The sequence below is a fragment of the Lemur catta genome, chromosome 1 (genome assembly GCF_020740605.2).
Source record: "Lemur catta isolate mLemCat1 chromosome 1, mLemCat1.pri, whole genome shotgun sequence".
Lineage (NCBI taxonomy): Eukaryota > Metazoa > Chordata > Mammalia > Primates > Lemuridae > Lemur > Lemur catta.
In genome coordinates, this window is record NC_059128.1 from 242,707,237 (window position 1) to 242,722,113 (window position 14,877).

The 14,877-nt window shown below is 39.6% G+C and overlaps 1 protein-coding gene across 1 annotated transcript in view; it reads left to right on the forward strand.

Annotated features, from left to right (window-relative positions):
* Nucleotides 1-5,785: 5,785 nt before the first annotated feature.
* DCBLD2 (discoidin, CUB and LCCL domain containing 2) overlaps nt 5,786-14,877 on the forward strand; it is an 85,271-nt gene continuing 76,179 nt past the window's right edge. The window contains exon 1 of the mRNA XM_045540413.1: nt 5,786-5,996. Within this exon, the coding sequence (XP_045396369.1) occupies nt 5,786-5,996 (211 nt within the window). The remainder of the gene's footprint in view (nt 5,997-14,877) is intronic.

The following is a 14,877-nucleotide window of genomic DNA, read 5'->3' on the forward strand; positions in this document are numbered from 1 at the left end:
ATGGAGTTGAACATGACTGCTACAAGTCCTAGTCCATGTCAATGAATTTATGGGAATGAAGACACTACTCTGGTGGGCTTTGCTCTGTTGGTCTTGTACCCAAGGTAATCGCTAATGCTCCTATCTTTTTGAGATTCTGCAGGAAGGAACTGGGACCTGGGCTTGTCTTGTGGAGCCACTTTAGCTTCTGGGGGCTTCTGGTTGCTATGATGATGGTCTCCTCCAAACCTATCTAATTTGAGTCTTGATTACAATCCCCAGTTCTACCCCCGGATTATACATCTGGGTCATGTGGGTAAAGGTCCTGGACAAGTATTGCTCCCACTGCCTCAGAAGATTTCAACCCTCAAATAAACCAAGTCCCAGAGGCAAGGATGATGACAAAGTTGGCTAGAGCAACATGCAGAGAGTATGAAAGGTAACATGACTAAAATTACACTCCACTCAGGCATCGTTGTAGAAATGAATGCCTGTTTTATTCCTTTGGTGTGAGATCCCACAAGGAAATTTTGGTCATCTCAGAGCAGCCTTCCGTCATTGTTTTTCCAACTCAGTAGAGTGACAATGATCACAAGTAAAGAGAGGATAGGGGCAGCAACAGCATCAGTCCTCTCCCATATCTCTATAGATGCTCTATAGGTACTGGAATAGGGAACATCACAGATGTTCTCTAGGCAGAGTTCCAGATCCTGCAATTCCCAAGCAAAAGTCAGGAAACTGAAGCATAAAATAACACAGAAATAGTCAAAAGGCATCAGTCACCAAGACCTTCTGATTTCACTGTTTTAAATGTAACTCCAATTTGCTCCCACCTCCCTCTTCCTTTCCTGGCCACTGACCTCATTCAGAATCTCTTCACCTCTCTATTCTTCACTTTTAACAACACTTTAAAATACTAGAGACTAAGTAAAACAGGAATGAGAAAATGTAAGTGCTACTTCCTCTTGCTTTAGGGGTATGTAGTCTGGAGCTTTTCATGCTGTATTAAGAAGTGGTAGCAGTGGCTATAGCCCAAGTTTTGCCTCTTTCAAAAAGGCTTCCACAACTGTGCAAGTTCACAGGTAAATCCTTGCTTCTGGTGCAGTTCTCTGTAGTCCATAGAATGCTAGCCTGAGATTCATAATACCTTAATCTGTTACCACCCCTGTGACTTCAAGGTCATCTCTCAATGGCCCTGTGAAAGGGGATGTTCAACAAATGAGGTGGGTTGTCTCAGAGACTATCCATTACTAGAAACCTTAGTTCACAACTGACTGCTTGTCACATTAGCACAACATGTTCAATATGTTTATGATTTTATCTTCTACTTCCTTATCCAACCAAAGCAGTTTCCCTTATATTCCTTACTATGTGAAAGACTCTACCTTATACCTAAAAACCTGAGGCTCTTCCTCAACTCCTCCTTACTCCTGACATTTAGTCAGTCACTAGGTTCACAAATATTCCTCCAGTCAGTCCCAGCCTTCCAAGCCCACTGCTAATGCAGCTCAGACTCACTGTCAGTCCCTTTATTTTTTATTTTATTATTTTTTTATTTCATTTCAGAATATTATGGGGGGTACACACATTTTGGTTACTTATATTGCCTTGGCACTGCCTGAGTCAGAGCTACAAACATGTCCATCCCCCAGACAATGCACACCACACCCATCCCTTCTACCTCTTTCCCACATGCTCAACACCCAATGAACGTTACTTCCATATGTGAACATAAGTGTTGATCAGTTAGTGCCAATTTAATGGTGAGTTCATGTGATGCTTGTTTTTCCATTCTTGTGATACTTCACTTTGAAAAATGGATTCCAGCTCCATTCAGGATAACACAAGAGGAATTAATTCACCATTGTTTTTTGTGGCTGAGTGGTACTCCATGGTACACACAGCACATTTTATTAATCCACTCATGTATTGATGGGCACTTGGATTGTTTCCACATCTTTGCAGTTATGAATTCTGCTGCTATAAACATTCGTGTTCAGATGTCTTTACTATAGAATGTATTTTTTTCCTTTGAGTAAATATCCAGTAGTGGGATTGCTGGATCAAATGGTAGTTATACTTTTAGTTTTTTGCAGTATCTCCATATTACCTTCCACAGAGGTTGTACTAATTTGCAGTCCCATCAGCAGTGTATGAATGTTCCTATCTCTTCACATCCATGCCAACATTTGTGGTTTTGGGAATTTTTGATAAAAGCCATTCTCACTGAAGTGAAGTGATATTTCATTGTGGTTTTGATTTGCATTTCCTTGACAATTAGAGATGTTGAGCAATATTTCATATGTTTGTTGGCCATTAGTCTGTCTTCTTTTGAAAAGTTTCTGTTCATGTCCTTTGCCCACTTTCTAATGGGGTTGTTTGATTTTTTCTTGTTAATTTTCCTGAGTTCTATACAGATTCTAGTTATGAGCCCTTTATCAGATGTGTAGCATGCAAATATTTTCTCCCATTCTGTAGGTTGTCAGTTGGCTCTCATGATAGTTTCCTTGGCTGTGCAGAAGCTTTTTAATTTGATCAGGTCCCATTTATTTATTTTCGTTGTTGCTGTGATTGCTTTTGGGGTCTTGTTCATAAATTCTTTGCTTAGGCTGATATCTATAAGAGTTTTTCCAACATTTTATTCTAGAATTCTTATGGTTACATGCGTCCACATTTGGCTATCCAATTTTCCCAGCACTATTTATTGAATAGGGATTTTTTCCCCAGTATATGTTTTTGTGTGCTTTGTCAAAGATCAGATGACAATATGAAGATGATTTTTATATCTGGATTCTCAGTCCTGTTCCATTGGTCTATGTCTCTGTTCTTGTGCCAGTACCATACTGTTTTGGTTACTATAGCCTTGTAGTATAGCTTGAAGTCTGGTAGACTGATGCCTCCTAATTTGTTCTTTTTGCTTAAGGTTGCTTTGGCTATATGAGGTCTTCTCTGGTTCCATACAAAGCATAGAATTATTTTTTCTAGATCTGTGAAAAATAATGTTGGTATTTTAATAGGGATTGCATTGAGTCTGTAGATCACTTTGGGTAGTATAGACATTTTAGCAGTATTGATTCTGCTGATCCATGATCATTGTATCGTTTTCCATCTATTTACATCCTCTGCAATTTCTTTTCTCAGTGTTTTGTAGATCCCCCTATATAGGTCTCTCACCTTCTTTGTCCACTGTCTCCACCTCTATTCAACATAGTGTTGGAAGTCCTTGCCAGAGCAATCAGACAAAAGAAGGAAATCAAGAGTATCCAAATGGGGGCAGAAGAGGTCAAATTATTGCTCTTTGCTGATGATATGATATTACATCTAGAAAACCCCAAAGATGCAACCAAGAGATTCCTGGAATTGGTAAATAAATTCAACAAAGTCTCAGGATACAAAATCAGTGTACACAAATCAATAGCTTTCATAGATGCCTATAATAGTCAAACTAGGAGAATCAAGTTGAAGATGCAATACCTGTCACTCCCTTTAAATCCAAATTGGCTCTCTCCCTGGCTTCTAGTCTTGCTCTTACTCCAGTGCATTCCTCACCCTCCTGTCTGATTGCGTTTTCTACAATAAAATCCTGATAATTTCACTCTTAGAACCCTTTAGTTATTTCTCAATGTTACAAAATAAAACCCTGACTCTTAGCCTGTCTTAGGCCTTGCCTCTGCTAACTTTTCCAGACTCCAGTTCTACGCATAAAGTCAGCTGTAGTCAACTTCATTCAGCTCCTTCAACACCATTCATTACTGTGCCTGGCATCACCTTTTTCACTTTGCATTTTTTGTTTGTTTGTTTGTTTTTAATTCAAGAGAGCTGGAGTTATAATGTGCTGTGATGGGTTTCTTATTTTTTTTTTTAACTCCTTCCAGTGTGGCACCAGCCCATACCTCCAACATGCCACCTGATAACAATGGATTTGGTTATATGTTCACGTCCTCCACCAGAATGTAAGCTGGACATTATTAAAGTTTGTACACACAAATGCCTACATTAGGTTTAGAGCATAATAGTGTTCTTAGGCACTTAATAAATTTGGCAGAAGGACTTATTGCATGAGAATTACGCAAGGAGTTGAAAAAGACGACCTTTAGAGTCCTTTCCAACTCTTAGATTTTGGTTTGAGGATATAAACCCCTTCCATGTTTTTGAGTATAACATCTATTCATGACTCCCAGACCCATAATTTCAAAGCACTCCTCAACCTGAGATTTAGACCAAAATATTCACCTGTGTGGTACTTATTAGCTGAGTTACCCTCTGAATTCACCATGTCCAAAATTAACTTACTTTCCCACACAGTTCGTTTCACCTTTTCAGTTTTCTGTATTTGTTAATGACACTATCATCCTTTTGGGACAGCTGTTAAAAATATCCCCAAGGCTCTCCCTCCTCCCTCCTCCTCACTGTGGTCCTTTGGATTCCCCTTTTCCAAAACTCTTTTTGTCACTTCATCCGCTTACAGTCTCCATCAAATTGTGACTATACTTAGTACTTATTTCTTTCTGGCTTGCGTGATGTATTTCCATCTCTGTCCCCCATTTGAGCCTGCAAGATTTCCATGATATGGCTACAAGTCCTAAGACTCAGAGCTTAATGTTAGCAGATAAATAGCAGGTGCCCAACAGTTCTTTGTAGAATGGCTGAATGAACGTTAGGATGGTAGGTTTAAATTTCCTTGGGGGGACTGCTCATGTTTATTTAGCACCTCACTTAACATAAAATAAATTTTATTTAGCATAAAATAAATAGTATATAGTAAGAACATACGAAACAGGAAATATATATATATTTTGAGACATGGTCTCTCTCTGTTGCCCAGACTGGAGTGCAGTGGTGCGATCATAGCTCACATTGCATCTGTTATTGTATTATAACTCGGAGTTGGTGCAACACTGGCTGTAGTTTCAATTAAAAAAAAAAATGCTCTATTTAAAAAAAAAAAAAGTCTCTTAGACTCGGCTGTTGGCTCTCAGCTCTCAGCTCAAACCATCCAGAATCCAGGTTTCCCACCCCTTCCAGTGGCCTGATGTGTGGCGGGGGAGGAGCAAGGAGCAAGCTGGGCCTGAGGAGCAGCGAGAACGGGATGGGGGAAGTCCCGGAAGTCATTGACCAGAGCTAGCGGCCTCCTCAGCGGCATCAGTTTGGGCTGCGGTCCCAACAATAACAGGCGCGCGGGCCGGGCGGGGGCCGCTGGGGGCCAGAGCGGGGGGCGGGACCCGGATTGGGGGAGGCGGGTGGGACGCTTCCAAAGGCCAAAGGGGATTGGAGAAGAGAGATAAGGGGCGGAGGAGCTCCAGGAGTGGGCCGGAGAGCGGGCGGGTTGGCCGAGGAGAGAGCATGCTGATTGGGTGACGGCGAAGGAGACGGACAGGAGCTGACTGAGGATTGGCCGTGGCGGCTGGGGAGGCGTGGCCAGCGCGCGGGAGAGGGAGCGCGGGGGAGCGGGCTGCGAGCCTGCTTGCCAGCTAGCCAGAGCCGCGGGCGAGCGCGGCTAGCGGGGCTCTGGTGAGGAGCGCGGCTGTGGAAGCGCGTCCCCCGGCTCCGCCGCGGCCACTTTCCACGGCTAGAGCACCCCGATTCCTTCCCTCCCCTCCCCTGCGCTCGGCCTGGGGTCGCGGGGCGGGGAGCGGAGGGAAGGGAGGAAGGAGGAGGAGGTGAAAGCGGGGTGAGGGGCGGAGGGGTCCCGGCGCGGGGCGAGGCGCGCGCTGCCTCTAGCTCTCCCGCCGCAGCCGCCGCCTCCTCGCCGGCTGCCGCGGCCCCGGGGCGCCCGCACTATGCGGGCGGACTGCCGGCCCCCGCGATGGCGAGCCGGGCGGTGGTGAGAGCCAGGCGCAGCCCGCAGCGTCCCCAAGTCCGGGCCGCGGCTGCCGCCCCCGCCCGGGCCGCGCTCCCCTTCTCCCGCTCCTGCTCCCTCCCTCCCCGCTCCAGCTCCTCCTCCTCCTCCATGCCTCTGTCCCTCCTGCTCTTACTCGTCCTGCTCCTGCTGCTGGAGGACGCTGGGGCACAGCAAGGTGAGTGGTCTCGGGGAAGTGAGAGGCTCGAGGAGCCCCAAGAACAGCGGGGCGGCGGGAGGACCTTCCCCCGCGGCGTTGGGTCCCGGAGGCCAAACCAGTCTGGAGCCGGAAGGTGCGGTGCGCTTTCGTGCGTGGCCAGACCTGGCTGGGCACTCGCAGGGTTGAGTTGCAAAGATGGGGTCTGCCTGCCTGTCCCCCGAGTTGGCGTGGCTTTACTTTTTGGCAAGGCCATTCATTTCTGTGCAAAGAGGAACGTGAGACCCTGCTATGAAAGGGTCTCACGTTGATGTTAGATCCTTCTTCTGAGGAAAATTTTGGGAAGGAAAAAGAATATTTGGAGATGTGACTCCTAAAGTTGAGCTACATGGATGGATGGACGCAGTAGGAAGGCAAGGAAATTAAATAGCCTCTTAAACCTATTAAAGGCAAGCAGTGAAAATTATCGTCCTTTGTGAAAGCGAATGGAGTAGATTCTGGTCATCTGTGAGTCTTGCACTCAGAATGTTCTTTACAATGCCTGCCTATTGAGGAAGGTAGTTTAGACCTGCCTGGGTCAAGCACAGTCTGACCCAAAGGCTGTGTTGCCCCAAATGGAGTGTTCCACGTTAAAAGGGTAAACCTTTCCAGAAAGTGACAAAACTTTTTTTCCAGTAAAATCCTTGAAAAACCTATTCCAGAAGCAAGGAAAACTGTTTATTGAATAATCATCATAATGGAAAGAGAATGATTTTTTTTCCCTTTTAGCACTATTTTCCGGCAGTGTACTACAGTGTTTTAATCAGTTTGGCATAAGTTATTGAACACATTTTTCCATTGCATTTCCCATTTTATTGCAGTGAGAAGGATAAGGATTAGATTGTTACTTATTGCTGGAAAGAGGTTTTTTTTTTTTCCTTATTTGATCTCTACCTTTAAGTCCAATTTACTGTTGCTCTCATATGATTTTCAGTTACATAGGGAATCATGGCCATATAAGCCTGTCATTAGGAAGATGCTGAAACTTCGACAGGCATGTGCAAATGTAATCTCACTAACTATAAGGAAAAAGTGTGTTTGTTAAACTGACTTCTTTAGATCTAGGTGCATTTCTATACAGAGTAACTCAGAATTTAGATGCTTAGCATGTAGGTTTTAGTTAGATCGTTTTCTTAAATGAGTTATTGAACATCACAATAGGGTGTGAAAGCCTTCATTCCACTGAAGTTTCAGAGCCTATATGCACGTATGTATTTCCCTCCTGGTAGGGGGGAAAAAGACAAGCTTGTATAACGCAAATGCTTATTTGATTTACTCTGTGGCAAGCACAAGACTAAGTGGTTTATACATATTAACTCATTTAATCCTTACCACAGCCAGCTGAGATAAATATTGATATCCCATTTCAAACATTAGGAAACTGAGACACAAAGAAAATAAAGTCCTTGCTTGGAAAGAAATATGACTACTTAAGCAGAGTACTCTGACTGTTTTTGCTTATTTCTAGACCTGAAAGTGTTTATATTATGTTTTTAAAAAAATCTTGGAACAGTATTGATTCAGTTACATGTCTCTGTCCCAAATGAGGTGATTGCCTTGTTTTTGGAATTTCTCAAGGCTAGTCTAATCAGACATGCAACATTACCTCATTTTTTAAGGTTTAATATTATTTTTATTAGGGTATTTTAACAAATATGTTTCTCTTTCACAATGTCATCTTATATAAACATCAGTGTAGGGTAACACAAATAGAATTGATGCTGGTAATTAAAAGACTTGCTCTCTGGTTGTCTTCTAAATTGGGGTACATTTTGTTAAATTGTTTTTTCACTTCATAACTCAGTTTTCTACATCATTGATATGAGAATATCTACCTATCTCATAGTTTAATATAAACAAAATGATACTATGCAAAGGGAAAAGCATAATATAGCTATAAATGATTATCATTATTAATCTTGAGTTTACTAAGTTGATGACGTATTAAGAGCTAATTTGGTATACATCATCTGAAAACTCAGAAATTATGTGAGACTTGAATCCCCTAATTTTTAAAAATTATATTTTTTACCCAAAGGACCCTAATAAAGGATATGGTAGAATTCCTTTTAAACCAGTTTTACCAGCCTAACAGATGTGCTTGCTTCAATGTCTACCTCTACCTGTATTCTCTCACATAATCTGAAAAGAAGTTGAATTTCAAAATAAGAAGCAGTGCTTTACACCTTTAGAATTTTTAATAATGGTGATGTCCATATGTTGTAATGTTAAGGTACAAACCAGAGTTTTTATTCTATAAGAAGTATTAGGAAGAAGACTGGAAGGAAATAATAAAACATTGACAATTATTGTCTTTTGGTGGTAGAATTGTGGGTAATTTCTTCTTTTTACTTTTCCAGATTTTCTATAATTGCATATAGTCAGAATAAAAAATAAACTGAAAAAATATTTTTTGATAAATAGGTTTTTTTTTTTCCCTCAGCTGGCATAGGTAGAAATGCATTTAATATATATCTTGAGGTAGAACTGTGCTTCAGTGGTTCTTTTTTTTTTTTTAATCTTTCTGACATTTTGAAATAGCAGACTGTATTATCTTCATTCCAATTAATGCCATGCATAGCTATTCCTCAGCAGATCTTCTGGTGACAGTGACTTTTTTATTTGGCTCAGAATAGTTTATCATTGGTTTGAAAATTGATCTGTTTATAGCAGAGATGTATTTTAACCAGTCTTATTTCACTAATAAATTTATGAATAGATTGTTTACATCTGTTTACTATGTTGATTTTTTAGATATGGCTTTTAAATGCATAGTTTTATGTTCATCTTCAAAATGTTTCTTTTTTATTGAAAACTTTTTTTACTGTAAAATGTGCATCTCTAAAAAACTTAAATTGGTGAAACTTATACTGATAACATATTTGCTACTGTAATAAAGTTACTTAATAGAAAGTTGATGGTCTACTATGATTGCATTTATGTCTCTGGTTTACATTATGACTGTAGGAATTTGGGTTACCCCATCTCAGGAGCTCACCTTCCTCATTTGTTCATGGAACATGTACCTACCTTCTGAGTTAGAATGTAATTTGAATTTGGTAAAATATCCGGGAATTAATTTTAAAAATCCATTAAACCTGATTTGTTTAGGCCTATTAATATGACACTTTTGTGAAGGTATTGATTTTTGTTTGCTAATTTAATAAATCTATGAAAAAAATCAGATTAGTTCTTAAAAAGAATGATTCAGTTCCACAATGATATTTGGAACTAATGAGTGAAAAGAAGTTTATATTCTGTCAAGTAATACCTTTATTTGCTTGTGATGCAGGGAAGTATTTTTTGAACAATATTTGTGAGTTGTAAAAAATGAAGAATTTGTTTCTCTCTGCAAAGAAACATTTGTAATAATTTCTAATGTTGACATTAGGTTAATTTAGAATTTGTGTTGTCTTTGCTTGGCATGATAAAACATTAGGACTATTTTTTGTAGTCTTGTTCGGAAGCAAAAATTAAAACATCCTTTTCTGCTGTATTTCTGATTAATTTTACACTATGAAATACAACACACATTCTACATGTGTGAATGATCAGATTTAAAATCCACATTTTTGAAACTTATAAATGAAAAATTAATTGTAAAGTTACAGGTTAATGATATTTAGGTAACTTTCCCAATGTTATAAGCAAAAATAAAACATTATTTCCTTCTGGAGATAGTTGATAAATTCTGTTTGAACATCTGAACTTCATTCTAAAAGACAAAAAAAATTTTTAAATGATAAAATTGGTATAAGTAAAAATATCAGTATTAGAATTAAAATGAATGAATGAATTTACAAAAGGAAATAATAATGTAATACATGATCATATATGATGAGAAAAGACTAGATTTACATAGGGGTAGATTTTAAATTTAGGACTACACTTATCAAAATGACCCTGAGATGTGAAAGCTCAGGTAGTAATGTTGGACAACAGTTGAATACATGCAAATGGACAGTTTCTACTTTCAATTCTTGATTAGTTGGAAGGATATGTAATGATGACATAAGTTTAAAAGGATTAAGAAAAGCTTCATAAAAATAATGATATTTGCTAAATGTGATTATTGAAATATGAAGTGAGATAAGTTGCCAATTTTCCTTGTGTGGATCCTGGATTTGGTTTTCTTTATAACAACCTTATGGCCATAGCACTTTGTATTTATTTTAAAAATATTTTACAGATAAAAATGATACTTACTCAAAACTAAAGATGTGAATGATAGTTATCCACAGTTCTACTTTCTAATCTGTCAATTTATAATTTTTTATGTTACTTTTTGTTCAATATTCAAATATCTACATAATCTTACACAGTTGTAATTTTAATAGTGCTGTGTTATGTTCTTTAGACAGCATGGTAAAATTGTTTCATAGGTTAATTTAGCTCACATAAGCATGCTTGCAAAATACAGAAAGTCAAAAATTTTAAAATGTAAAATTTTATTAGCTATATTTTACAATCCAAATATTTTTGCATATTGTATATGTAATTTTTTCACAGTTTGGTCCTTCCCTTCTATTCTGACCTAATTTTATGCCAGCACCCCTCATACTTTATAGTTAAGGTATAAGAGTAAGCTGCTTTTTATTCTTCTAATATGTAAGTTCATGCCATTTTGCCTTGTTTCCTTTACTGATCTCTTTACATATGCAGTTTCCTCTACTTGGAATGCCCTTACTCATTTTCCTTGTCTTCTTGGTAAACTTTTAATCCTTCAAAACCCTTCTTGGATATCATCCCTTTATGAAGAGTTTTCTAACCATTCCCCTATACTCATCTACAGATAGTACATTCCACACTGTATTTTAAGTATTTGTTCCTGTCAGTGGAGAGAGTTTTATTCATTTTCATATTTCTAATACTTAACTATGGTGTCTGTTGTTCAAATTCAAGAAATCAAGGCTGGAAAGGTTGGTGGAGACTGTATGGTGGAGGACTTCCCATTGAGAGGCAGACCGAGGATTTGTACGTGTGATATTAGGCATAACGTTAGCCGTAGAGGCCGCCTCTTTCACCCAGTCCATTTGTCCACCTACGGTTTACTTGTCTCTTCCCAGGCACCCAGGTCCATCATCTCAACAGGATTCTTCCCCTGGCCCTTGACAATTCCCAAACTTGGGGCTATGTGGCAGTATCCACTGTCTTTCTCTGGTTCTGGATAGCTCAGAGTTACTGGACAAAGTCATGTGACCATTATGATTAGAACTGCCACAAATGAGGACTAGCTAATCAAATCTCAAAAGGGGATTGCTGCTTAGCAGCAGCATTTTGACTGTCTGACTTTGTGGAGCTGAACTCTTGCCCTGTTCCTTCTTCATCCCTGCACAATGTGATTTTGCCTTCTGCCTCACTTTTGCTCCTTCCTAAAACCTTGTCCTCTTTCACTTTGTCCAGAACACATTTCATCAGGGAATGTGAGTTTTGTTTTGTCGTACTTTACACTTATGTGGTGCTTTTACTCTATCTGGAAACATGCTCAAAATGCCACTGGCTTTTACACATCTCTTTGTTCAATTGTTTGCTTTCCAGGTACCTTGTATCTCTGCTTTTTTCAGTGACAAACTTTTAAAAAGTAGGCATCTGTGCTGTGCATTTTCCTAGTGTCTGCACACAGCATATATTTGTCAAATGATGAATTTCTTTTTTAGTCCTTGGAGTTTTGCTTCTGCCCTACCGAAACTGTCATTTAAGTCATCAGATTTTTGTTTTGGTTTTCGTTTAGTCTGAAAAATCTGGGAGCTTTGTCTTTGTTATTTTTTTACCTTGGTGATCTTTTAAAGTCTAGAGGCTTTGGACGTACTTGGATTTAAATACTAACCATGTTGAATTTGAGATCCACTTAACACTCTAAATGTTTTTAAATATATAACCTCTCTCTCTTTTTAGAATGTATTGAAGACTGGGATCAAATCTGTTTGGGTAGCCAGTAAATTTTTGTTCAGTGAATCAATATGTGAGTGAAAATTTTGTTTCACTTTTGCCTACTTTGCAGTTAAAATCTCTGTTTTCAAATGTTTGCTTTCTAATGAGACTCACTTTTCCATCCTTCTGCCTTTTATCCCCACCCCAGTTGTTTTTAGGGAACTTCCAGCCCTAGCTCAGTGAGAGGAGTCAGACCGAGCAATGGAGGGACATGACAGCCAGTCATGGTTGTTCACACAGTTTATCCTTAATTGGCCTCCAACCACCCAAACCTTAATACTGTTTTTGCACCCTCCCTTTATACCTTTGCTTTGTCTCTCCAACTTTCTACCTATTGATAAGTTTCAGCTTTCTTTGGTCTCCACCCTCTCAGATCATTTTCAGGTTCATGGTTTATTTATTCCCTCTTGACATGCCTTTGTTTCTAGTTACTTTTTGCATCCTCGAAGCTAGCTTTATAGGTCTGGATGTGAGGCAGACATTCTGTTGCATGGGTAGAGGAAGAGTATTTTAGTTAGGACTCTTGAGATTATAGGAAACGGAAAGCCATATCTGCCTAGGGTAGAAGGGGAAAGTATCAGGAGGATTCTGAGTCTTCATTATAGCTGAACTAACCTAAGCCAAGGGGAAAGCAGGAATCAAGCTGGACTTCAGGAACCAAGGACTCAACTTAGTTCTCCACTCTTGCTTCAGTCTGGTTTTCTCTACATGGGAGGAGTCATGGCTGCTGGCAGTCCCCACGGCTTGCAGCTTTAACACTGGAGAGATTCTGGGATTTTCTGTATTGTTCAAGGTCCAGAAATTGGAGGAAAGGATGAGTTGGCCTCACATTGGCCCAGTGTGAGTCAGTACCCACCCTTGGACCAGTCAACTAAGCAGGGGGCATGAAGTCACATAAAAACTGTTGGGAAATTGCAGAGCACTTCCCAGAAGGAGGATAAGGCGGGTACTGGATAGAGACATCCTCTTCAAGGAAAAGGAGTGTTACGTTTATAGAGAGTACACTATATTTTAAATAACTTCTTATTGAACCCTTACAATTACCTTGGGAGATGAGTCTGTACAGGTGAGGATGTACAGGCACATAGAGATGAAGTGCCCAGGATCTCTAAAGTTGGCGTGTCTAGAATTTAAATCCGAATCTGTCTGACTCCAGAGTCTATGTACTTTGTACTTTCTACTATATCATTTGCCTACCATAATATAAGACTCGTTTGGGTTTATTTCTAAATTCAACAGCATGTGTTAAAAGCTCATCATATGTTTTATTTCTGTGTGTATGGCTATAAAGGTGAATAGAATGCATTGTCTTCCTAACAAAAGTTTATACCTTGATCTGGTAAACTGACATAAATATGCATAGTTAAGCATATTAAGTACAGTAAAGAGATTATAATAACGGAAATAGAGAGAAAAACCAGGGCCTTCAGAAAGGTTTCACAAAGGAGATAACATTGATTAGGTATTTGCTAGGTGGGTGAGAGGAGGAAGAACAGTATTCTTGGCTGAGTGGAATATCACGTGCAGTGGCACAGAGATGAGAGAGTGTGGAGCATGAGGGAAGTCACCCATAGTTCACAGCTAGAGCAAAGAGGTTATGGGAAAAGTCAGCAGATGAGATTGAAAGGGAATCAGGGGCCAGATTATAATGGACTGTGTCCTTGCTGAAGAGTTTGAGCTTTATTACATGATCAGTGGAAAACAGTTGAAGGATTTTTAAATAGGGGACCCATGTGGTGTAGTTAGTATTTAAGAAACACTGGCAGTGGAAAAACAAATACCATATGTTCTCATTTATAAGTGGGAGCTCAACGAGGGGTATATATGGTCATTAAATGGTGTAATGGACATTGAAAACTAAGAAAGGGAGGTGGGGGATAAAAATGTACCTATCGAGTACAGTGCACACTATTCTGGTGACAGGTACACTAAAAGCCCTGACTTCAGCATTACACAATTCGTCGGTGTAACAAAAAACACTTGTACCCCCTAAATATATTGAAATTAAAAAAAAAAAAAAAACACTCGCAGGAGTGTGTATAGTGGATTACAGGGAGGAAAGATAGGAAGTGGGGAAGCCTGTTAGAGAACTTTACAAAGCCTGCACTTGTTCAGAGGGACTAAATTTAGAGACGTCAAGGAGATAGAGAGTATAAAACTTAATGACCAGTTAAATTTGAGAGAGCAAGGAATCAATTAAATGCTGTTTTTTTTCTTTCTGGAATCCTTTCCCTCCTCTCCACTTCTCTTATCTACCTGGGTTTCTGCCTAGCTACCTGCTATTTATCCTACACACATGCTGTAAAGCACCCATTACTTCCCTGTGGTATTCATCATTCCTGGAATTTCTTGCTGTATCTATCTTACTGTATTGTAAACTCTATAAAGACAGAGGCCTTGCCTGTCATTTTGACTGTTGTCCCTAGCACCTAGTATAGTGCCTGTTATGTCACAGTTGTTTGTTGACTGCTTGGGACTTGTCGAGTTTGAAATGTTGTGAAACTTCTGAGCAGAACTGCTTAATATATGTAGATAACAGGTTTGAAGATTGGGAGAAAGATTGGAGACTTTGGAGCTTTCTACTTTTGGTGGTGACTGCAGTCATGGAGTAGGTGAGATTGCCCACGTAGAATACAAAGAGTGGGGGGAAAAAATTGAAGAATAGCAGCGACAGTCAGTAGTAACAAGTTTACAGTTAAGTCTGGCAAGTTGCAATTAGAGAGTTAAAAGAAGACCTAAGACTTGGAAGGAGAGTTTTAAGAAGGAGGGAGGAAAGATAGCAAGGAAGGGAGAAGGGTGGAAGGGTAGGAAATGCTAGCAATGCCAGATGCTGTGTGGATTGGTCATAGAAGATAAGGATGGAAAAGTATCCATTGGCATTTGGCAGCTCAGAAACTGACTGCTTTAATGAATGGTTTCATTGGATAGATAG